Source organism: Lepidochelys olivacea (genome assembly GCF_965140295.1).
Source record: "Lepidochelys olivacea isolate rLepOli2 genome assembly, chromosome: 1".
Taxonomy (NCBI): domain Eukaryota; kingdom Metazoa; phylum Chordata; order Testudines; family Cheloniidae; genus Lepidochelys; species Lepidochelys olivacea.
This window is the reverse complement of record NC_140411.1, coordinates 22,873,536-22,898,064: the sequence shown is the minus strand read 5'-3', so window position 1 is coordinate 22,898,064 and position 24,529 is coordinate 22,873,536. Positions and strand designations below refer to the sequence as shown.

Genomic DNA, 24,529 nt, shown 5'->3' with positions numbered 1-24,529 from the left:
GTTATTGATGTTTAGTCAAATAGCATCTCTATAATAAGCTCCCATGTGATCTAATGTGGCATATAAAACACATTTCAGGACTGTGTGAAATCAAACAATGACCAGAGTGAATTGAGGACAGTGAACTTTTAGAATCTGTCATTTTGCAAGAAAATCCTTAAAAAAAAATTAGGACTTAATATGGGAACTGGGTTGTAATTTTAACTATGGAGCAATTCATGCTGCTTCATAATACAGTCTCTCTTATCAATTTTGTATCTAAGCACTTTTAACACATACTACTGTAATGCATACCTGTATGCAAACTGAGTAACCTCCGTTCTATCCTTAAGGAAACAAAACTAATAAATGTAAAATATTATTATATAAAATCATGATCATTTTATAAATGGTGAAAAATTCTAAAAGGAAAAGTTAGTGATCCAGGGTATTAAAAACCAAAATCCATATTGTTTAAGAAACTAAATCCTTTTGTTACCTGAGGTTTTGCTGAACCCAAAACTGTTGGTAACTTTACTCTTTGTGAGATGGTGTTCAGGAAATAAATCAATGGGGACACTGCCATCCAGCCAATAGATAATTGATGCAAGCAGGCAAACAAAAGTGCTTTCACTCAAAGCTTCTACTTTATTTAATCTCCAGCACTTGCACACATCTGCAACTGGTTAGCAGAGCACCCCAAATCACCCCTCAGATTCATATTTACCCAGGGTCTTGAAGAGGTAGATAACTATAGATGTCCGATGGCCAGCCTTCCATCTGCAGGAGAACTGGAGAGGTGTCCAAGCGTTCAAATGTCCCCGAGCTCATATTCTTCCTCTTCATACCCAATTTGTTAATATTACATAGCTTGCTCATCCAAAAAACAAAACAAAACAAAAAAAAACAAACAAACCCAAAACCCTGCTGAATAGAAGCTAAGTTAAGGGAGTGGATTTATAGCCTGTCAGAGAATTTTCCATCAGTCAGGCAGGGGAACTTTCCATCAGTTAACCAACTGTATAGCAATAGTAAACTATTGCCAGACTTTCCATCCTGCAAAACCGTATGCTTCGGAGAAATAGGTCAAGTCAGGAGGGCACAGGGTCATGTTCACTCCTCAAGGTTATTCTCATTTCACTCTCCTCTCCTGGTCTGTTAGTTGTGCTAAGGCCTCCTTTTAGCTGCTTTTGGCAATAGCATAACAACTGGTATTCCAGCTGATGGCAGTGATTTAAGCGTGTTGCTGGGCTCTGGGCAATCAAAAATCTGCACCTAAACTTTCAGATTTTGGAAAGCGGGGGGTAAATTACATAGGAAAGATCCAGTTCTGTACTTATTTATTTTTAGTTATTGTACTGCTCCCTTTACATTGTGGCCTCCAGTCAGCATAAAGATATAGAGTTAAAATATAATCTAGTTACAAATTCTCTAATATTTACTCTGAGAATTCTTTGAAGCACATCCATATTTGTACTTTCATTTGCCATAAGTGTTTCTATAAAATGTTGTGAAGCACATTCTGTGTTCACTTTAGCTCTGGTCCCTAGCAGAAAATATTCCAATCATCTCTTCAGAATACACTGACAATTGTCTGGGAGACAAACTGCTCTCATTTAATCAGAAAGAGCTCATAGTGTGATGAGCAGTGCCTCATGAGTTACAAAAGGTCAAGTCACTATTTAAACAACTGCTGGGACTATTTCACTGTCAGCTGTGAAAGTGTTTAAACTGCCGTTCCCCCCCCCCTTTTTTTTTCTCCTTCTTGCTTTTTGTATTTTCACTTTTATTCATTCAACTTTTAACACAAAGTTTAAAAAATTACAGCTACCCGATTGACCATCCACATACTTCATTATACATTTTGATCCATTGCTACTGAAATTGTGGAAATACGACCCCTGCTTGCTCTTACTGCAGCCAAAATATTATAGTTCCCCTAAACTACTGTAATGGTTAAATTCCTGACATACTGGAGGCTAATGTGTAGAATATGTTTAAAGGTTACATTATTGAATTATAGCTGCCTCATCTGTAGGTATAGTACTTCAAACAGAGTTTAAAGGGGTGTTTGGGTTTTTTAAGCTTCATACTGGTTCGTTTTCCATGTAGCTTCATGTATTTTTTTTTTTTCAGTGTCTTCTGCAATCCATCAGACTGTCTATTTGCAAATTTGTGCCTGGAGAAAGCTCCCATGTGGCAGGCGAGGATTGGGTAAATGCTACTTGTAACAGCGTTTTCTCCCATTGCAAACTCCAGGAGCTGAGATTTTCAGCTTTGAGGACAGTTTGTTTCATGCTGAGATTCATCGTTTTGGAGAAAGCAAAGGTCGTAGCTTCTATGGAGTTGCAATTCAATAGATCCTTTTTCTGGGGGTTGGAGGAGAGGGAATCCTTATTGGAATGCATATTGATAAAGGCTGAAGATTGTGTCTCCTTCGATAAGTAGATTTTTTGTTTGTTTTTGTTTTGTTTTTTCCCCTCCCCACAATGACTATGTATTGCAGCAACTCACTGGCTTTTTACCAAATCAGGAGCTGCAGTATTTTTCTTCTGATGGAATAATTTCAGCCCACTTGAGCTAGCATGACAATCTTATGTGATTGTTATGAGTAGGCGTTTATATCCTTTTACATGCTAATGCTGCCACACCTGCTATTCCCCCTCATTTCCATTTTTTCCCTTCAATGTAAAACTAATTTCCCAGTGGAAGGGAAACCCTGAGATTCATGATCAATGCTGCATCATTGATTCATCAACAAAGAAGGGGATGGCTGAATGGGACACAGGTAGAGATTCAAGCAGGCTGCTTCTGACTAGCAAGAGAAGATAGCTGTTGAGCAGCGTATGTTGCCACTCCATGTGCCGTATCAGCTACTTGTTTTTATCTTTCAGTAGGCTGCTACTACTGCAGCACTAAAGGAATGTGCCCTATTGTTAAAAATCCTGACTGCTTTACACCAATGATTTGCCACTGCAAAGTTGCATGCACCAACAACACTTTATCGTTGATGTTTGGATGCAAGGTAGGACACGGTTAATGTATTTAAATGCATGCTGTAACTCCTTTGATTCTCTGTGCTATTTTATTTAATGCCTGAATAGGGATCTAGGTAAGATTCAAAGCAAATTGGAATATATTCGCTATATGGTAGGGCTTACAGTTCTGATACATTTCAGATGTTATAGGAAATCCAGAGTAAGAAAAGGTTTCCTTTATTTCTATAATAGTACAAGGACAGATTCCAATAGGAGAAACAATTGGACTATAGAATTTGTTTTAGACTTCATTATATACTTGGCTAACAAAGGTAACTAAATCATAATCTCTCACTTGCCCAGATTCATTGCATTTGAAATGTATACCTGTTATTCTGAAACCCTGAACTAAGTAGAAATGTATATACTATTTTCATTGATATCGGTGATGGTGCTCCTAATGAGACTAGAAATGATGAAGTATGCAGCTCTGCACTTCTGTATAATAAACAAAGTAAGCCCATAAAACCTTTAAAAGTCTGCAGAAGGTGACAAATGCATATTTTAAATAAATGTTTTTTTGGGGGGGCTGGACAATCAATTAAATTTAAGAGAGAAAGTCGGTCAAAAGGTGGCGTAGTAATCCAGAGAAGTTCATTTTTGGCTCTATAAAGGAATCCCACCTCTAATTTTGCAAAGAAGATGTTGGGTTGGGTTTTTAATTTTTTCCTGAAAGAAAATTCTGATTTTAAATTTTTCTTGTACCCATTTTTGCTCATTATTCTTTTACTAAAATAATTTAATAGAGATGTCTTGTTAACACAAGACGTATTAGCTTTGGAAAAAATAAGTTTCGTTCTTGGATCATTGGAGCATCCACCATGAGATTGTAGGAGGTGCAGAATTTTTTGCCAGTTCCTATGCACAACTGTCTGTATTAATAATCACGTAAATAATTTTAAAGCTGTTCTGTTTGTTAAAAAGTACAGTGATCAAATAACTACTTGGTGCTACTAAAAAGAGTTAAGATCACAGTTCAAGGATGATTACACTTGCATGGATTTTTCAATTCTCATAAATAGCTGTGTCCATTGAAATATGCCAGTGCAACAAACCTCAAACCTCATTTAGAGTAGCAACACAACATTACTTTGGAGTTACCATGAAATACCAAAAAATATCCTGAAATACTAGGTAGTAACTCCATAGAATACTGTCATAATACAGACGAGCTAGTATTTCTAAATGTAAACTAAAGGTTAATGATAGCTAGATTACCTAAAGATTAAGAATACTGTATGAAGCATAGTATAGTTTTTTAAAACTTAATAATAACCATTTACCAGTGTTGGTGTGTCTACCTTTCTACCTCCATACATGTTTTCTAGGTACTTAAGGTGTTGCCCATGGGAAAACCATGATCACCCTGTTCTTATTCCAGACAAAACTGAAAAGATACAAAGGTGCTCTAATTTTAATTGCTGTGTCATGAGGCCACTAATGATGTGAACAGTGTTGACAGTTTAACAATTTATAAGCCTCTTCAAATTTCTTCATAAAAGCAATTAATGTTTCTTTTTCATTTTAACTTCAAAACTGATTGTGAGTGTTAAATTATAATTTAATAAAGGTGAATTATTAGTCAGGGGAAATTAAATGCAAGCCACCAATCTAATAAGGTAGGCCAATGGCCTAGGGACCAGCATCCAATTTGTATTCCAGCCCGTAAGCATGATTTTCAAAGGATGTTCTCTGAGGCACTTAAGCTCTTTCATGATTTTCAGATCCTGTTACAAAGCAGGAGAATAAAATTAATTTTATTTGTTTAGAGCTGCAGGCTTGTTACGTTAGTCACAGTGTGGTGTTTTTACTTTAAGAAATCACATTATGAATGAAATAACTTGGGGGGAGGGAGAGAGAGAAGAGGATGGTGATGCTGAAGAATGATGATGAAGAATTATGCTAAAGAACCTAAGTGTAATGACTTGTGTTGAACTCACCCTAGACAAGTCAAATTTGTACTTACTTGACACTGTTACCAGACGGTGTGTAGTACAGTGGTAGACATACAGATATTTCACATTATCACTGGCTCCACTTTCTGTATCACTGCGAAGACCCCGTAAAATCCCCTATGTATGAAAGCAGACCACTTTGCTGCTCTCTGGGCATATTGTACCGTTTTAATGGTGGCTCATATTTAATATTTGGAATGTTTGGATTATTTCACAAGCGTCAGCTATTCCTGGGTCACTATATTTAAAATAAGTTTCTGCCTATCTCACTGAGCTGTCTGATAAGGATAGGAACATAGTAATCAGATGAAAGAACTCTTATTGGATCATAAGGTCAGTTTCTGTACAAATATCGGGTATAGTCCCTGAGAGAGGACATACCATGTCAATGCTTAAGAGCATGGTTAGAAGTTTGTTGCATTTTGCTCAAGTGTATGGTCTGCTTTCTCTCCTAGATCTAATTGGATCAGGACTAGAAGAGCAGGGGGATTAAAGGGAAAGCCCACAGCCCGTACGCCCTGCCCCAGCTGGGAGCCCCCTCCCACACTCTGAATCCCTCAGCCCCACCCCTGAGCCCCCTTCCTCACTCCAACCCCTCATCATTGGCCCCAGCTGGAGTCCTCACCCTCTCCCTTGGGTAAGGACTCGCCTTCCTCTTTTTGCCCCAAAGCTGCTCCTCCCCCTCCTTTTGTTCTCCAGCCCACCTCTAGGCATAGGCTATTTTTCTTTTTCAAGTAGCTTTGCTTTGGGCTCATGGTTTAAAGACTCCTAGTCCTTTATATTTAAGGGTATGGATTGTTGCCATTCCCATCTGGATCTGTTTTTTTTTTGGAAAAGAGTTCACTTATACTACATAAATTTGGAGTAGCTCCAGAAGAGTCTAGCATTAGTGATGTAAAAGATGATCTCTTCCAGGAACACCCGATGAATCAATTTACAACAAAAGGTAAAATCCCAGACTCGAGTTGTGTATGTGTGGTGAAAAAAAATGGTTTTCCATTATCTCACCATCATAAAAATAAGTCAGTACTCCACTATATACTGTTCTTTCAAAAAGGAATTCAAAGTTCAGACAAATATCTCCATGTTGTAAAATAAACAGGTCAGATAACAAATCAGAGTATAGCAAATATATACTGAATAGAGACAAAGAAAAATCTCCTCTCTGAAAGACTGTGAAAGTTTTTAAAACTGGAATGTTCCTAACACTTTTTATTTATAGCTTTGTGCCCTAATGTAAGCAGGGGCATGGTCTCACTATATTGTGGGGAACTTTCCTGGCTTATACACTACCCCGGTGGAATTAGCTAGCGAAAGGATCTGAGTCCTCACTCCCACTTCCTTTACCCAGAGACCTGCCTGACTTCGGACTCCGCTTCTACTCTTATGTGGCAGAGTCCTCGCAATCCCAACAAGGCTGGGCCCAGGATCCCTGGGGAGCTCAACCCCAAGGAGGTTAGGGTGTCCCGACTGCAGGGTACTCTCTCGGTTCTGGACGCTTTCCTGACCCACTGATCATTGCATCTAGGTCAACAAATATAATTTCTTAAACAGCAATCAGTTTTTAAAACATGAGAAAGGTTAAAGGAAAACACACAACCCTACTCTGTGGCATGGGGACATCATCACAAACAGCTGTCTCTGGAATGTAAGGGAAGTTCACAGTCTGTTTCTCACATGTGTCAGGCCTCCCTCCTGGGCCCTGGCTGCGCTGCAGGCATGCTGCCAGCTGGACACTTGCGCTGGTGGTGGACACATGTCTTCAGGCTCTGGGTGGAAGGGCCCTTCTTCCCAGCATTGCCCTCTACCCCCGTTGGGGTTACGATCCCCCTCCAAGTCTGGCCTGCAAGGTCCCTTCACTGATGGGATCTCCCTGCGCTGTGACCTCTGCCCAGGCCCCCCATCACAACTCCCCAGCTGTAGGGTTGCCAACTTTCTGATTGCATAAAACTGAACACCCTTGCCCTGCCTCTTCTCTGAGGCCCCGTCCCCCAGCTCACTCCATTCCCCACTCTCTCCATCACTCACTCTCCCCCACCCTCGCTCGCTCATTTTTGCTGGGCTGGGTTTGGGATGTGGGAGGGGGTATGGTCTCTGGGCTGGGGGTGCAGGCTCTGGGCGGCACTTACCCCAGGTGGCTCCCAGAAGCAGCAACATGTCTCTCCAGCTCCTGGACAATGGGAGCCGTGGAGCTGACATTTGGGATAGTGCCTGCACGCGGGCAGGGGCAGTGCGCAGAGCCCCCCTGGCTGCCCCTGCACCTAGGAGCCTCAGGGACATGAAGGCCGCTTCCAGGAGCCACACAGAGCTAGCCACTTTTAGCAGCCCAGTTAGCAGTGCTGACTGGAACCACCAGGGTCCCTTTTCAACCAGATGTTCCAGTCAAAAATCAGACACCTGGCACCCCTACCCAGCTGCTCACCACAGCTGGCTCTGGAGTGCCCCAGCTTCAGCTCCACTCTGCCCTGCTGCTGCTGCTTTGCCTCCAGCACAGCACCCTGAGCTGCCTCTCTGGTTCTGGTTGCTGCAGCTCTGCACCCAGCATTGATCTGCTCCCTGAGCTGCTTCTTTGGCCCCTCTGCCTGCTGCTGCTCTCTTCTTAGTTCAGCACCACTCTGGACCAAGCAGCCCCAGCTTATATGGAGGATGGGACCCCTGGCCTCTTGACTCCCTCATTAGCTGGCCCGCCCTGTCAATCAGGCTAACCTGGAGCATTGGCCTCTCCCCATTGCCCCTGAGGACTGTCTCAGGGTCCTGATTTCCCGTCGACCCTTCCCCTTTCTTTTGGTACTGGGAGCTAGCCAACCAACCCCCCAGTAAGCACTTTAGTAAGGGGCTAACAGTCCCCTTACACTAAGTTAGAACCAAAGTCTTGAGGTGGGTAAGAAAGGAAATTTTGGGTCTGCACCATCATAACCCATTTCTTGCTACCCCCAACACAGTGATGTTACAGTTTGCTGATTCCTAACAGGACGAGCCATGGGGAGTTTTCTGGAGAAAGGATGGGGTGGGGTGTGGCTGCTGGTACCTTTTTGAGAACACATGCGCAGTGGCCTACCTATACCATATGTTGCATGGATATTCCTGAGAATGGAATAATCTGTGTGGCATGCTGGACAGCTTTAATTCTGAGCCTGTTTTCATGGAAATTGGTACATGGCCTGTTTTTGGCCAGTCTTACAGACTCTTACTTTCAAAATGAAGAAGGGTTCAAAGTAATGTAACTTGAAAGGCAGCACAGCTTCTGTGTGTCTTAAGTACTTATATTGTCCCCTGGAGTGCAGTGTCTGAGTGCACCTCAGTCTTCAGTTTATTTATCCTCAGAATGCTTCTGTGAAGTAGGAAAGTCATTGTATGGACAGGGAACTGAAGCACAGAGAGACTGTACCGATTTTTAAAGGTATTTAGGTGCTAAAACAAGCATACAGGTACCTAAAGGGATTTTCAAAAATGGCTAAGTACCTCACTCCCATGGTCTCTCACATACAATCTGATGGAGCAGGGGACTGAATCTCATTGATGCATAGACTTTAAGGTCAGAAAGGACCATCATGATTATCTAGTCGCACCTCCTGCACATTGCAGGCCACAGAAGCTCACCACCCACTCCTATGACCCTAATCTCTGGAGAGTTACTGAAGTCCTCAAATCATGGTTTAAAGACTTCAAGTTACAGAGAATTCACCATTTGCACTAGTTTAAACCATGCCCCATGTTTCAGAGGAAGGCAAATAACCCGCAGGGTCTCTGCCAGTCTTTCTCAGGGGAAAATTCTTTCCCGACTCCAAATATGGTGATCAGTTAGACCCTGAGCGTGTGACCAAGACCCACCAGCCAGACACCAAGGAAAGAATTCTATGTAGTATCTCAGAGCCCTCCCCATCTAGTGTCCCATCCCTAGTTGTTGGAGATATTTGCTGCTAGCTGTCACAGATTAGCTACATGCCATAAGTAGGCAATCTTGTCATACCATCCCCTCCATAAACTTACCTGTGCCTCTCAAGTCCTAGGGTAGCACCCTAATCACAGGATCCTAATTCCCCTACAGTTCAAATGATGTTTATCACAGAAGAGTAGATGGCTTAGGCCTCAATTCAGCAAAGCACTGAAGCATATGCCTAAATCTCATTGAAGTCAATGGGACTTAAGCACATGCTTAATTGTAAATATAGGCTGCAGTACTTTGCTGAACTGGGTCTTTAATAAGTAGTTAATGTGGATGTACTGTTACCTCAGGCCTCTTAACATCTGTTAATTTTGTTCTTATGTGGAATGCCAGAAATTATTTCTGTTTGAGATACTTCTTATATTGTCATTTCAGTTACATCCCTTAACTCTTATGTACAGGTGATGTTTTGCTTGTTCACTTTTTCCTGTGTAACTTTTTAGAAAATGTATTGGAAATTCCAGCAAAAGATGCACATGGGCCTCTTATTAGCTGAGTTTGGTGGGAATTCTGAGGAATCATGCTTTCCTTTTTATTTAGGGCAAGTTTGTGTCTGGCCATAGCACAGTTGTGGATGGCAGAAAGCTCTCCCCGCTCCTCCCTTGCCCATGCAAATTTATTACCTACAGCTCTCTGGGAGAGCAGTTGAGTCCAGTCATAGATTGTGAATTTCTTTTTTCACTACTGCTCATCTAAGCAGAAATATCCAGCTAATCTCAAACTCTCTCACTCTTCCAAAGGTGCAAAAGCCCCAACTCTCTTCAACTGCCTGATGGGACATTTGGCCAGTTTCTGTGCAAAGATTTACATATGTCCCTAGACTAAAGCACATGAATAGTCAAATCTAACTCAAATGAGGCCTTTGATTTCCCACAACATTGTGCACTCAAAATCCTCTTCCTGATCAGGAGGTTGGTAGCAACCCCCCACACCACTAATATATTTAAATACCTTCCTCGATAGTACCTAAAAATAAAACTTGTGTAATAACACAGGGCTGATGAATCTGTAAATCCCAAGTTGCAAGCTTCTCTTGGTAGAAGCCATTTTCTTTAATGTTAGCACCTCAAGAGTGTTATAATAATGGGTAATAAAAGTAAACCTTAAATAACTGAATAAAGGTTTGATTTGTGGAATCTCATGGGACTATTCAAGGTGGCTTATGAGTTCTTACTCGTAAACATATTTCAATTCTGATTTTTGGATTGCGACTGGAAATGGGGTGGTGTGAGAATAGATATTCATGATCACACCTGCTTCTGTGGTCCACTATTGGAGACTGATAGATCGTATTAGGTTCCAGAATGCTCTGAGGGAGTTTACTGCCTAGACTATCAGAGTGAGTCCAGTGGAACATAATTGTTATGCATAGTGGATAATACACAGAGTGGTACCTGAATGCTTCCACATATCTACTTTGTTAGGTCAGCATGGTTTTAAAAAATTGCTCAGCAACAGATGTAGTTGCAGGGGAGAAAGCTGGGTTGCCCGTGGCAGGAGACTGAGTATGATCAGCTGTGTCACAGGGGATTTGTACATTCTTATGCAGTAGCAATGCTGAAGGCAAAGAGTTTTCTCTCTACTGTAGAATCCATGAAAGCTAACTCATAAACCCAAATAGTCTCAGCTGGCTATACCTCTTGCTATGAGGTATTGTTGAATTTTCTTAGATAAGGGCAATTGGATACAGAGTGAGGTATTAACTTACAGAAATGTAAAAAGGGATGCCTATTCCCTCACATAACTTAAAAATATATCCTAAGTGCAGTGGTACAATTTAAGGTAGATAAAATGAGCCAGGCAGTGTAAACACTGGATTTCCTCCCACTTTCAAATGCCTGCAGGGAAAAGATGACCTGTATGGTGCACTCCGAAAGTCAACAGGCTCAGGCTCTCTGACTGGGTGGGGAGTGAATTCCAAAGTCAAGGGGCCCACATGGAAACAACCTGCCAGCAGCCCTCTTGTCATATCTATAGGGCTCCAGCTTGAGTGCCTCTGTTGATCTCAACCATAGTAGTGCGATATAAGCAGAGACAATTGTTCAGCTCCTAAGCCATGAATGGCTTAAAGAGCAAACGCAACACCTCATTCTTCACTGAGAAACCCACATGAAGCCAATGTGGATCATGGCGCACTGGTTTAATATGGTTGTGGGAAGACAAAGTGGGCAGATGTGTTTTTTGTGCTTGCTTCAGTTTCTATGCTGTTTTAAGATGTAACACCATGTAGACTACTTTGCAATATCTAATCTTGAGGTGAGAAAAGCATGGCTGATGGTTGTAAGTTCTGCATCCAACAGCTGCAACCTCCTGGCTGTGCATAAATGGTAAAAAGCTGACCTGACTTGTCATTGCTGCTAGCTGCTCTTCTTGTAACAATCCCACCAGTCCCCCCAGAGCGTGAACCTGACCAGTAAATGGTAGAAAAGGTCCCTTAACCAAAGGGACAGATATAATTCATGCCATAGCTTCTGGTTGCTTTCCTCAGCAATCTAACATTCAGTCTTGTCTGGATTGAGCTAAACGAGCTGGCTCTCAACCATGACCCAGTCATCAAGTAAAATCATTGACTATTTTGGCTGGGTCAGGTGAAATGGAGGTATCAAACTGTAATCCGCATACTGAAAATACTGCCGCCCATCTCTTCTCACTATCCTGGGTACATGTAAACAAGAGGGATGACCAGATAGAACCCTGTAGAATGCCACATCAGAGTGCCCTCGAGAGGAGCAGTGTCCAATCACTACCTTCTTGAGAACGTTCACAAAGGAAGGAATAGCCACTCTAAAGCATGCCCGTATACCCCTGCTGTGACCCACAGGCAAGTCAACATGACCTCATGAATAATGGTGACATTTGGCCACTTGCGGGGAGAAAAGGAATATTGAACTGGGAAGAAAGAATTGCACCATAGTACCCTATGCCAAAGTAGTACCATCAACGTCACCTGTAGGGTAACTTGTGATTCTGAACGCTTGGAGTTGGCAATCTTGCCTTCTGCAAAATAATTCAAGCTTTTATCACCCCCCATGCTTAGTTACTTAACATTACTTTTGAAGGCAACCTGGCACTTCTAGATAGTGCTGAATGGCACCTCTGGAGTGGCGTGGGCCCCTGAGAACACACATCTGTGCATGAGTCTCTGCTTCTGGCTGTAACTCATTGCATTGGTGATTACTTGGAGGTGTGGGGAAAATTCAGAACGGTTTGGAAAGTGGCTTCATGAGGGGCCATCTCTCACCATATGTTCCATCATAGCAGACAATAGCCTGTGAGGTTCATGAGGATGATTCTTAGGTTTGAACATGCTGTAGCCAGCAGCATTTTCAGCTAAAAATGTCTTTTTGCTTTTAGAAGTGACTCTTTGGCAGCCACTTGGTAGGGAACTTCAGAGCACAATGAGCCCCATTGGTTTTGTTCTTAAATCTCCCTAACTAAATACCTAGCTGCCACTGCAGTAGGCACTATAGAAATTTTGACTGAAATGTCAAAGATGTCATAGGCTAAGAAGCTTGCATCTTCCTTTAAAAATTAATACTGTAGAGCTAGTAGAATTTCTAGTTACTACTAATTGATGAGAGTGAGACAAACTTCTCCAGTGGGAAGATTATTCCATAATTGTCTCCTTTGGGACTTCTTGCACCTTCCTTTGAAGATAGCAGGTGCTGGCCACTGTCAGAAACAGGAGACTGCAGTGGCTGGACCACAGATCTGATCCAGCGTATATATTTGTTTGTTCCTCCCATCATAGCCAGCACACTTATTGGCAGTCTCAGCAATGGAATCTGATTCTCCCTAACCCCATAAAAATGCTAAGCACCCACATATTCTGTTGGGTCAGTGGGAGCGGAGTACTCAGTGTACAGCACCTCTTAAATATAAATTTTCTAACGGATGCACAAGTAGTTGTCAGGCAACTGCTCTTCTGTGTTTCTCTTGGGATGCAGAATGTTAGTGACTTGCTGTGATCTCTCACAGAGACGTATTTGTTCTTATTTCCCTTAATTTTAAAATAATTCAGAAAATCATGGCGTTTAGACAGACCTTTCACAAATGCAAAGATTCCATTAAGAGGTAGAAGTGGATTAATGTGTGGGTTTGTATGAGAAATGCTGTAGCATTCAAACTAAATCTATTGCGGTTCAGCAGAGAGTTTTGTTTCCTTTCGCACCCATTATGTTAATACTGTGGAGGATTTACACCTGTATCTTTCACTTACAGGAGGGGAGAGATGATCTTGTGGTTAAGGCACTTGACTGGGACTTGAGAAATCCTGGATTTTATGTCCCACTCTGTCACAGGATTCCTGTGTGACTTTAGGAAAGTTGACTGTCCTACCTGCTTCTAGCTAGCAGTGGATGTAGAAAGGCCAAACTGCTGTTCTCACGCTACTTTCAGCCAAAGCAGAAACAAGAAGGGTCAGAAATCTAAAGGCAGTTTTGTTTTCACAAAATCACCAACCCAGTTCAGAGGAACCATCAACATTTGAATAGTTCAGTTAATGATACGGGGAATGTGACACTGCTGTGTGCAGAGACCACTGTCTATCATCCTGACCACAGTTGTCTTATTGTTTACTTGTACTTTCCTGTCTGTCTCATGTCTTACGCTTAGTTCCTGCCCCAGGGAGATTACAATCTATCTTTGTTTTATATTTGTATAGCACCTAGCACAAAGGGGTCCTGGTCCATGACTAGGATTCCTAGGTGCTGTGATAGTGCAAATAATAATTTAAGACTACTGAGATGCAGTAACTTTGTGAACATTGTCTGTGACCTGGTTAGTAGATGGTGTTACTGTACCTTGGGTAATAAAACTTCCCTGTATGAATGTATTGATTGGGGTTGTGGGAAGAACAAGCCGGAAAGCAACAAAATAGTTTAGGTGGGAAACCTGCTTAGGCAAAGATGGTGTCAAGGTTCCTTCCCCACTCTGAACGCTAGGGTACAGATGTGGGGACCTGCATGAAAAACCTCCTAAGCTTATCTTTACCAGCTTAGGTCAAAACTTCCCCAAGGTACAAAATATTCCACCCTTTGTCCTTGGATTGGCCGCTACCACCACCAAACAAATACTGGTTACTGGGGAAGAGCTGTTTGGAAACGTCTTTCCCCCCTAAATACTTCCCAAAACCTTGCACCCCACTTCCTGGACAAGGTTTGGTAAAAAGCCTCACCAATTTGCATAGGTGACCACAGACCCAAACCCTTGGATCTGAGAACAATGAAAAAGCATTCAGTTTTCTTACAAGAAGACTTTTAATAGAAATAGAAGTAAATAGAAGTAAAGGAATCACCTCTGTAAAATCAGGATGGTAGGTACCTTACAGGGTAATCAGATTCAAAACATAGAGAATCCCTCTAGGCAAAACCTTAAGTTACGAAAAAGACACACAGACAGAAATAGTCATTCTATTCAGCACAATTCTTTTCTCAGCCATTTAAAGAAATCATAATCAAATGCATACCTAGCTAGATTACTTACTAAAAGTTCTAAGACTCCATTCCTGGTCTATCCCCGGCAGAAAACCAGCATATAGACAGACACACAGACCCTTTGTTTCTCTCCCTCCTCCCAGCTTTTGAAAGTATCTTGTCTCCTCATTGATCATTTTGGTCAGATGCCAGCGAGGTTACCTTTAGCTTCTTAACCCTTTACAGGTGAGAGGAGCTTTCCCCTGGCCAGGAGGGATTTCAAAGGGGTTTACCCTTCCCTTTATATTTATGACAGATGGTAATTTGCTGAAAGTTTTAGTCTTAGAAGTGTATTTTTATTTTTGTTTGCTTGCAACACTTTGTCTTTATTCCTTAATCCTATGTCCTCTTGTTAAATAAACTTGTTTTACTTTCACTATAAACTAGTTAAACACTTAGATTGAAATAAGTGTGCTTTGTCAAACCCCAATTAGATTAATGAGCTGCAGTATATTGCCTCTTTAAAGGAGCAACACGCTGTGAATGTTCCAGGAGAGGGCTGGGAGATGAGTCTGGAGAATTTGGTAGTTGGTGCTCACTGTCTGTTACCTGCAATGCAACATTTGGACTGGCAGAGTCCTGAAGAGTTTGCTGGCAAGGCAGAAAAGCTGGTGTGTCACACAGCTTAGTAATAGCAAAACTCTCACTGAGGCTGAAGAGTAACACAGTAACTCACACTTCTGGGAACCCCAGCAGATTGTCACTATGCAGATGGTTTGGGGGAAATTCAGAACTAGAAGGGTGTTGGGGTCACCCTGCAAAAAGTAGCTAAAACTGGTGGAAGCCAGGTTGTGACCTACAAGCTTGTATGTGGCTGTTGGTGTTCATGCTGTGAGTCACAGCAGCATAGCATTGAAGGCACCCAAAACTGCAGGGATGGTGGTGAGACAATCCCTCACTGGTCTGGGATAAACCCTAAAACATCAGTTACTATACACCTCAAATGGGAATTTGCATGTTTTCTTGCTGTTGTCTCAGATCTTTAATTCTGCTTGAATAGTTTTTTTTTTTTAAACTTATACAATATCTTGATGTAATGCAATTATTGGAAGTACTATTTGATATTACTAAATATATTAAGATTACACCATATGTAGGTACAAGTATGACATGAAAATTACATCATAAGATTTTATAATTCATATATATTTAAATGACAATGTCAGCAAAACAGAAAATTTTCATGGGATAAATGTTCTTCTGAAGCTACAAAAGTAGTTTTTATACTCCCCAAAATAGTATTCACAATACTTATTTTATGGTAGAGGATATTTTAAAAAATGTCTTTTTATTATATCAATTTCCTTTTGTAGATTTAAGTATTAGATAAAATATTGGTGCAGCACCAAAGTATAGTTAACATATTCATTATGGGCTCTATTTTGCAAAAAGAGACTTACAAGTATAGGCCCTTACTTCTGTTGATTCTAGTGGCTCTCTTTATGCAGAAAGAGTCTTGCTTGCGGATCTCTTTGGAAAATTGCAGCCTATGATGGGGAGAGAGAATGGTCTTGTGGTTAAAGCATTGGACTAGATTGCAAGAGGGTGCTTTTCCTGTCTGTACCTTAGATCTCTTGTGTGACCTTGAGCAAGCCATTTAATTTCTCTGTGATAGTGTGTCTGCACCACACAGTATTGGAAGGGGTCAAAGTGGCTGGGTAGGCCTATTAACTCCACTAGCTGTACCTGGAAGAAGAGCCAGGGAACAGGGAATTGATTGCAAGCACGTTCAGCTGGGCAGGAAAATGCAGGGCCTATAAAGCCAGGGAGCAGGCAACAGAGAGTCAGCAGTCACTCCCTGGAAAGAGTAAACAGGGTTTGGAGCTGTTACACCCAGAGAAGGGTGGGTTAGAAGAGTAGGAAGCAGTCTAGGGAAGAAGCAATGAGGGCTGGGAAAAGAGAGCCCACAACTGCTGGTTTGGGAGACCCTGGACTGAAACCTGGCATAGAGGGCAGGCAGGCTACCTGAAGTAGAGGGCTGGTTTCCCTACTAGCAAATGAAGGAGTACCCCCTGAGGCAGTTAATGGGAAGACTGCTAGCATTGCTGAAGGAAAGACTTTTTGATATACCCCAGAAGGTGGTGATGCTGAGTGACCTGACTGGACTGCTGAGTAATGAAGAGGAATCTGTGGTTCCTGGAGTGAGATAGGAACTGCAGATGTGAGAGAGAAGCAGAGTAACAGCATGTGACTGCAGGGTAGGGTGACCAGGTGTCCAGTTCTCAAAAAGAGAACCATGCTGTTAAGTCTGGTCGGAAGTGCAGAGTGAAGAGTGAAGGCAGGTTAGTCCTTACCTGTCCTGGCTCTGTGCTGCACCCCATAAGCAGCCAGCAGGTCCAGCTCCTAGGTGTGAGGGCCATGAAACTCCATGTGCTGCCACAAGCACTGGCTCTGCGCTCCCATCGGATAGAAACCGTGACCAATGGGAACTGTGGGGGCACTGCCTGTGGGTGAGGGCAATGCGCAGAGCTGCCTGCTGCGCCTCTGCCTAGGAGCTGGACCTGCTGGCCACTTCTGGAGTCAAGACAGGCAGGAAGCCTGCCTTTGCCACCCCCTTCTCCTGCCCCCCGCTGCACTGCTGACTGGGAGATGCCAGAGGTAAGCCTGAGCCCCAGCCCTGAGCACCCCACTCCAGAGCCTGCACCCCCAAATGGACACACCTCACCCACTAGCACCCTAACCCTCTGCCGTACCCCAGAGCTAATCCACAGAGTGGCGAGGAGGAGGTGCCATACTTGCAGCGAGTGGAGTGCCCTGTTCCCCATCTGTAAAATGAAGATAACAATACTTTGTAGTCTTACTGAGGTGCTGTGAGGCTAAATTCCGTAAAGCAAAAGCCTGTAAAAACAAACATAATAAACAGGTGGTTGCATTCTGGCATGATGAGAGAATGGCCCTAGTCTCTTCACTGACCTCAGTGAAGTTGTACCCACTTAAATTATTAACTGGTTGAAGCATGTGGGGCCTGCTAATCAGATGTAGACTCTTTTGGAAAGATAGGTTTAAGTTCAGTGAATTAGACTTTTATTTAAAAAAAATAAGAGCAATTGTCCACCATCTGACTGACTTGTATATTCAACTTATTACCACAAATGCTTGGTATATATTGTAAGCTTTTAAATGTATAATTATGGCACATATACTATTTGAGAGGTAATGTCATCTGGTATTAAAATGCCAGAAATTTTTTTTAGAGAGGAATGCCCTGGTCCATGTTAAACATTGTTATAAATGAATCACTGTCAAGGTTCCTCCCCCACTCTGAACTCTAGGGTACAGATGTGGGGACCTGCATGAAAACCTCCTAAGCTTACTTTTACCAGCTTAGGTTAAAACTTCCCTAAAGTACAAATTAACTTTATCCTTGGCAGTGGATATTCCAAGGACAACCACCAAACTCTAACTGGGTTTACTGGGAAACGTAGTTTGGACACGTCTTACCCCCCAAAATCCTCCCAACCCTTGCACCCCACTTCCCGGGAAAGGTTTGGTTAAAAATCCTCACCAATTTGCATAGGTGACCACAGACCCAAACCCTTGGATCTGAGAACAATGAAAAAGCATTCAGTTTTCTTACAAGAAGACTTTTAATAGAAGTAGATAGAAGTAAAGGAATCACCCCTGTAAAATCAGGATGGTAAATACCTTACAGGGTAATTAGATTCAAAACATAGAGAACCCCTCTAGGCAAAACCTTAAGTTACAAAAAAGACACACACACAGAAATAGTCATTCTATTCAGCACAATTCTTTTCTCAGCCATTTAAAGAAATCATAATCTAACACATACCTAGCTAGATTACTTACTAAAGTTCTAAGACTCCATTCCTGGTCTACCCCCAGCAAAAGCAGCATGCATACAGACATAGACCCTTTGTTTCTCTCCCTCCTCCTAGCTTTTGAAAGTATCTTGTCTCCTCATTGGTCATTTTGGTCAGGTGCCAGTGAGGTTACCTTTAGCTTCTTAACCCTTTACAGGTGAGAGGATTTTTCCTCTGGCCAGGAGGGATTTTAAAGGGGTTTACCCTTCCCTTTATATTTATGACAATCACCTTTTATAAATCTTAATGAAGGGCGGGGGGGTGGAAGTGTTGCCTCAAAACAGGACAGGAAGCCAGGAATTCCTGAGTTCTGTTCCTGGCTCTTGTGTCCTTGAGCAAATTCTGCCTTGCTTACCATCTCTATCTGGGAAATTAGGTTGTTAATACTTACCTCACGGGGTGTTGTAAGGATTAATAGTTATTGCTTGTACAGCACTTTGACTGAGAAGAGCAATGTAAGTACAAAATGGGGCTGGTTTTAATTTTTAAAAACAAAATACAAACCTCGACTAGGATGGGAGGAGTACATTGCAGTGGGGATTAGGGTGGGAAATGTCAAGCTCTAGGCATCTCTCCCCTAACCTCCCTCCAAATAGTGTGTATATAATACAGATATAACTTGAAAGCTCTTGTTCTGGGGCTCTTTAAAAGCCCTTACTTCTAGGCCTGAACCCTTGCATGCCAATCTTTGCCCACAGCTAATTGTCATGGTTGAATTATACACCCCTGGAAAAAGAGTTTGAAGTGAAAATGCCTTGATGGGCTTTTATCTGCACCAGGGCAAGTAGTGCTACTATGTCCGAGTATATTGTACGCCCTGGCTGAAGGGGAGAACTACACTCCAGAACTCTGCTGCTTGGCCTCTTTTTATTTATTTATTTTTATTTTGAAGTTTGCTTAAAAATAACTCAGTGACACGTCAGACAGGCAGTTGACGCACATGAACATCCACCTGTCGCAAGGAGCTAAACCAATAATTACATTGCGCAACTTCTGACTGGATCAGGGGCCTGCTCATTAGAGGGAACCTTCAGTCCACTGCAGAGTGCCACTTGAACTGCACATTAAGCTCCAGATCCTGCAATTTACAATAGGTAGGTGGACTGCTCCACCCGTGTGGAGCCCCATTGAAGCCACTGGTCTGTCCAAGCATAGTAAACTGCAGGACTGGTATCTCAGGGCTCTGCAGCATGGGACACTTTGCCTTATGAGTATATTGTTCACCACCGAGAAACAAAACCGCTACCCTTGTCCATCTTTACACTATTCCCTCTGCACTGCTTGTTGTTCCCAGTTTCCTTCTCATGGCTGAAGTTGGATTGTAAGCTTAGCATGGTCTTGGTCATTGGCAAAATAATTTATTTATAACATGGTACTAATATCTCCCATGTACAGTAGTTTGGGATAATAATTAACTGGGGAATTACTCTGACACAACTTGAACAGTTTTATTTTTATGAAATATAGATTCCATTCCTGAGCAACATAGGGCTTCTCTATACAGAGAACTAGTGTGTGGCAAGCTCTAGCATGTACGCACTAAGTCACCACTTGGACCTTGCTACCGTGCATTAAAAATTGCGTAGTGTGCTTTGTCATACTGCTGTTTGAAACGTGTAAGAGCGTTTGCAAGATAATATTGATGTATTTAATATCCAACAATACACTCAGCAAAACAAACTTTAAAAAGTGATGTCCCTGGCCTGACGAACTTTCAATCTAAAATAGAAGAATGAGTAGTCTAGAGAAAAGGCATGGACGTTAAAAGTTCTAGGTGGCATTCCCAGGTCTGCCACTAATCCATTATGAGAACTTGGGAAAGTCCCATTGGGTGAAATCCTGGCCATGCTGAAGTTAATGGGAGTTTTGCTAATGAATTCCAGGGACCCAGGATTTCACCTTCATGCATTTGATTCTCAATCTATCAAATGGAGTTAAAGGCTCTACATAATTCTGCTAATCTTCCTCCCAGTGCTCCCTCTACTCGGCTCATGTGCTCTGCCTAACTACTCCCTTCATTTTCCTTCTCACACCAATCTTTATGCCTTCTTCCATGCTACTGCTTCCCATTTCAGACTCACTCTTAGTCCCTGGGTGAAGCAGAATGTGGGTGGGAGACCCACATGAAACTCCCCGCTTGACCTGTATGGTGGCAATATTCACATTTTTATCATTATGTTAATTAGTGATTCGAGGCCCTGTAGAAGTTAAAACTAGTAGTATTACAAAGAGTGCACCTGATATTGCTTGGCTCAGTGTTGCCCTGTTACTTACATGAGGAAAATCATGGCGTAATTTTAAACAGAAAAGTTGGTAAGGGGGAAGTCAATAGAAGTGTTGGTTTAACATGATATTTGGGAACATCAGACAAGTTTGTGAGACCAGGTAAGTGAGGTACTCTCTCTTATTGGACCAACTTAGCTTTTGAGCTGCACAAAGCACTTCAGGTCTGGAAAAGGTACTGAAAGTGTCAACTAAATACAAAGTGGAACACATTGTTTAACGTAAGCAGTTGACACACACTGTGAGTGACCATTCCAAGTGAAGTGGCCCATTTATTTATTTAGTGTTTGCATATTTGCCAAGCAATAGCTTTCTCAGTGGCCAAGTAGAGCTAGCAGAGCCCATCGCTGAATTTGGTTAGTGAGCACTCCTTCACAATGTGTATCGTTGTTTGATCTGCACTGCTGCAGCAATTTGGATTATCTTGAAGGCCCCAGCAGTGCTAGTTGGCTGCACAAAGAACCTTGCCCAGTCCAGAATCTGTTAAGGACAACTCTGCGTAGGCCAAAAAAGTGGGTTAGATTTTTAGTGTCTAGCAAAGTTATGAATTTAAGCTTCCAGGCTTACTTTTTGAAGGTGTTGTACAGGTTTGAGGATGAGCACTGAGGTCAGAAGGTTCCTTTGTGAAGTGTTCGCCCACAGGTGATATGGCATTTTTGTCTCTTTAGCATTTTTCTGTATAAGTACTTTCACGAGTGTAGTGATCGTCTGGTTTCACCCACGTAGGCATTTAATGCACTAGATGAGGCATACCACATATTGATAGGCATGTGTAGCACCTATGGATCTTGAAAGGTCTGAAATTTCTTTCTGGATAAAGATTGAGAAGGCAAATATTACCTTGGATGGTGTATGATTGAACAATAACACAAACAAACACAAACAGCCAGCATGGATTCACCAAGGGAAGGTCATGCCTGACTAATCTAATCGCCTTTTATGATGAGATTACTGGTTCTGTGGATGAAGGGAAAGCAGTGGATGTATTGTTTCTAGACTTTAGCAAAGCTTTTGACACGGTCTCCCACAGTATTCTTGTCAGCAAGTTAAGGAAGTATGGGCTGGATGAATGCACTATAAGGTGGGTAGAAAGCTGGCTAGATTGTCGGGCTCAACGGGTAGTGATCAATGGCTCCATGTCTAGTTGGAAGCCGGTATCAAGTGGAGTGCCCAAAGGGTCGGTCCTGGGGCCGGTTTTGTTCAATATCTTCATAAATGATCTGGAGGATGGTGTAGATTGCACTCTCAGCAAATTTGCGGATGATACTAAACTGGGAGGAGTGTCCCGGAAGATTGAAGTGTTCTCCCACTGGCTTTTGTGTGTTACCATTCCTGATGTCCAATTTGTGTCCATTTATTCTTTTACGTAGGGACTGTCCGGTTTGACCAATGTACATGGCAGAAGGGCATTGCTGGCACATGATGACGCTGGAGGGGAGGGATAGGATACAGAAGGACCTAGACAAATTGGAGGATTGGGCCAAAAGAAATCTGATGAGGTTCAATAAGGATAAGTGCAGGGTCCTGCACTTAGGACGGAAGAATCCAATGCACCGCTACAGACTAGGGGTCGAATGGCTAGGCAGCAGTTCTGCGGAAAAGGACCTAGGGGTGACAGTGGACGAGAAGCTGGATATGAGTCAGCAGTGTGCCCTTGTTGCCAAGAAGGCCAATGGCATTTTGGGATGTATAAGTAGGGGCATAGCGAGCAGATCGAGGGACGTGATCGTTCCCCTCTATTCGACATTGGTGAGGCCTCATCTGGAGTACTGTGTCCAGTTTTGGGCCCCACACTACAAGAAGGATGTGGATAAATTGGAGAGAGTCCAGCGAAGGGCAACAAAAATGATTAGGGGTCTGGAACACATGACTTCTGAGGAGAGGCTGAGGGAACTGGGATTGTTTAGTCTGCAGAAGAGAAGAATGAGGGGGGATTTGATAGCTGCTTTCAACTACCTGAAAGGGGGTTCCAAAGAGGATGGCTCTAGATTGTTCTCAATGGTAGCAGATGACAGAACGAGGAGTAATGGTTTCAAGTTGCAGTGGGGGAGGTTTAGATTGGATATTAGGAAAAACTTTTTCACTAAGAGGGTGGTGAAACACTGGAATGCGTTACCTAGGGAGGTGGTAGAATCTCCTTCCTTAGAGGTTTTTAAGGTCAGGCTTGACAAAGCCCTGGCTGGGATGATTTAACTGGGAATTGGTCCTGCTTCGAGCAGGGGGTTGGACTAGATGACCTTCTGGGGTCCCTTCCAACCCTGATATTCTATGATTCTAAACTTGTTTTCTAGCCCTTCTATAACAAATTAGTCTTGCCTGATAGTTTTGGGTTTTTTTGTTTGTTCTAAGAAGATCTAGAACTTGACTTAATTGATATTCCCTGAAATGAAAACAAACAGAGAGCTGAGGACTGGGAGGAGAGACTGCGTTTCATTGTCCTTAATCCTGTGAAACTTCCATTGATTTCTGTGGGAGTCTTGCTGGATTAAAGGACTGGAAAAACAGCACAGAACTTGCCAAGGAGAGAGTTAAATGATGAGGAATGACTGATAAAGAATAGTTCTCTTGTAGTCAAAAAGATCAGAGTTTGTTATCAAATTAAATCAGAAAACTTTGTTTGGGTTTCATTAACTGAAAATCAGGCATCTCTCTTTTTAAATGCCTTTTTGTTACTTACAGAATGGATATACTTTCCATGTCTCTTAATGTATATCTTCTCAAGTACTAGAATTTCAGACGTCACAAACAATGCAGATCTAATGGTGTTTAAAAGTTAGTAGGATGGTTAGAGGATTAAGGTAGTTCAGATGTCCATCACAATACTTATTGATTAGCTGGTGAGCGTAAAAAGATGGGGCGTAGTGTACTTTTCTACTTATTTTCAGTAAATAGTGGAAGTGCTGAGCACTGGAAGTTGGGATGAAGTTGAGAAACTGAACTCTAACTTTTTGTTACAATTTTCTTTCAAATGCCTTTCATTTGCCCTCTAGCTTGAGAAGGAGAAGAGAAAAGTAGATTTCTATCAAATAGAAAAAGAATACTTACCTTCATATTGCTTATCAGTAAAAGGTTATTTTCTCCACCATCATCTTTTGCCTGGACAAGTAAATTTACAGCAGGTAGAAATGAGTAAGAGGAAAACATATGCCTATATTCGTCTTGCCGGCTATCCTGACTTAGTTGCTTCCTAGATGGAAGTGACCAGTCTTGCTTGGATGGTGAATAGTGTTTTTGCAGTTTGTTCTACTGACTGCAGCTGTTTTGATCATTGTTTTGGTTGCAGATAACTTCTTTGCCTTGTCTCCATAGCTGATGAAAATAGGAGACTTGAGCAGCTTGCTACTTGGTTCACACTTGACTGCTTAATGACATGGTGATTTGGTATCTGTCCCCAACTTGCACATGTGCTTCTACGCTAAAGGGGTATTTAAAATGCAATCCCATGTAAAGGGTCTCACTTTAGTACCAAGAAATGATACTAACATGATAAATGCTAGTGACACAAGGTGTGGGGATTTCTTTGTTTTTTTTTTTTTTTCCCCCGAAGACCATGGTGATTGCAGTATTTTTTTCTCTTGTTTGAATGTTTGTGTGTGTGTGTTTTGTTTTTTGTTTGAAGTATTGATGACTTTTACCAAATTTTGGGCAACACTGACTTGAGCTGTGACAGCACTTGAGATTGGAAAAGTGTAGGTGGGTTGTCTTGAAAGTGTAGGTGGGTTGTCTTGTCTGGCATGTACAAGGCAGAGGCTGAATCCCTTTGAGATAGGGAGGCAAAACTGGAATTGCTGACCTTCAGGTCCCAGCTGGGGTCTCCCCGTTTTCCTCTCTACTCTCACTTCAGTGCAAACAAACCCTGAGGAGGGAAGCTCTAGTAAGGACCTTTTTATCCACAAATCTTCATTTGGTGACGGTTTTAAATACAGACCACTAGGAAGCAGGACTTCATTTACCAAGAGAGACTTTGGTTATGCCAGAAACGAGATGTATATACTTGGTGTCAGTTCAAATTCCTCAAAATAGCTCACTTAAG

The 24,529-nt window shown here is 42.2% G+C and overlaps 1 protein-coding gene across 6 annotated transcripts in view; it reads left to right on the top strand.

Annotated features, from left to right (window-relative positions):
- DLG2 (discs large MAGUK scaffold protein 2) overlaps positions 1–24,529 on the top strand; it is a gene marked incomplete at its 5' end in the record, with an annotated part of 1,505,837 nt that overhangs the window by 563,419 nt on the left and 917,889 nt on the right. Inside the window, one exon of one of the 6 annotated variants that reach the window (XM_084617705.1) lies at positions 2,643–3,004. The exons of 4 other annotated variants lie outside the window; for them this stretch is intronic. In XM_084617705.1, coding sequence (XP_084473831.1) covers positions 2,903–3,004 — 102 coding nt within the window. Of the gene's footprint in view, positions 1–2,642; positions 3,005–24,529 lie in introns of those variants that run through there. One more of the 6 variants, XM_084617710.1, reaches the window with a different exon arrangement.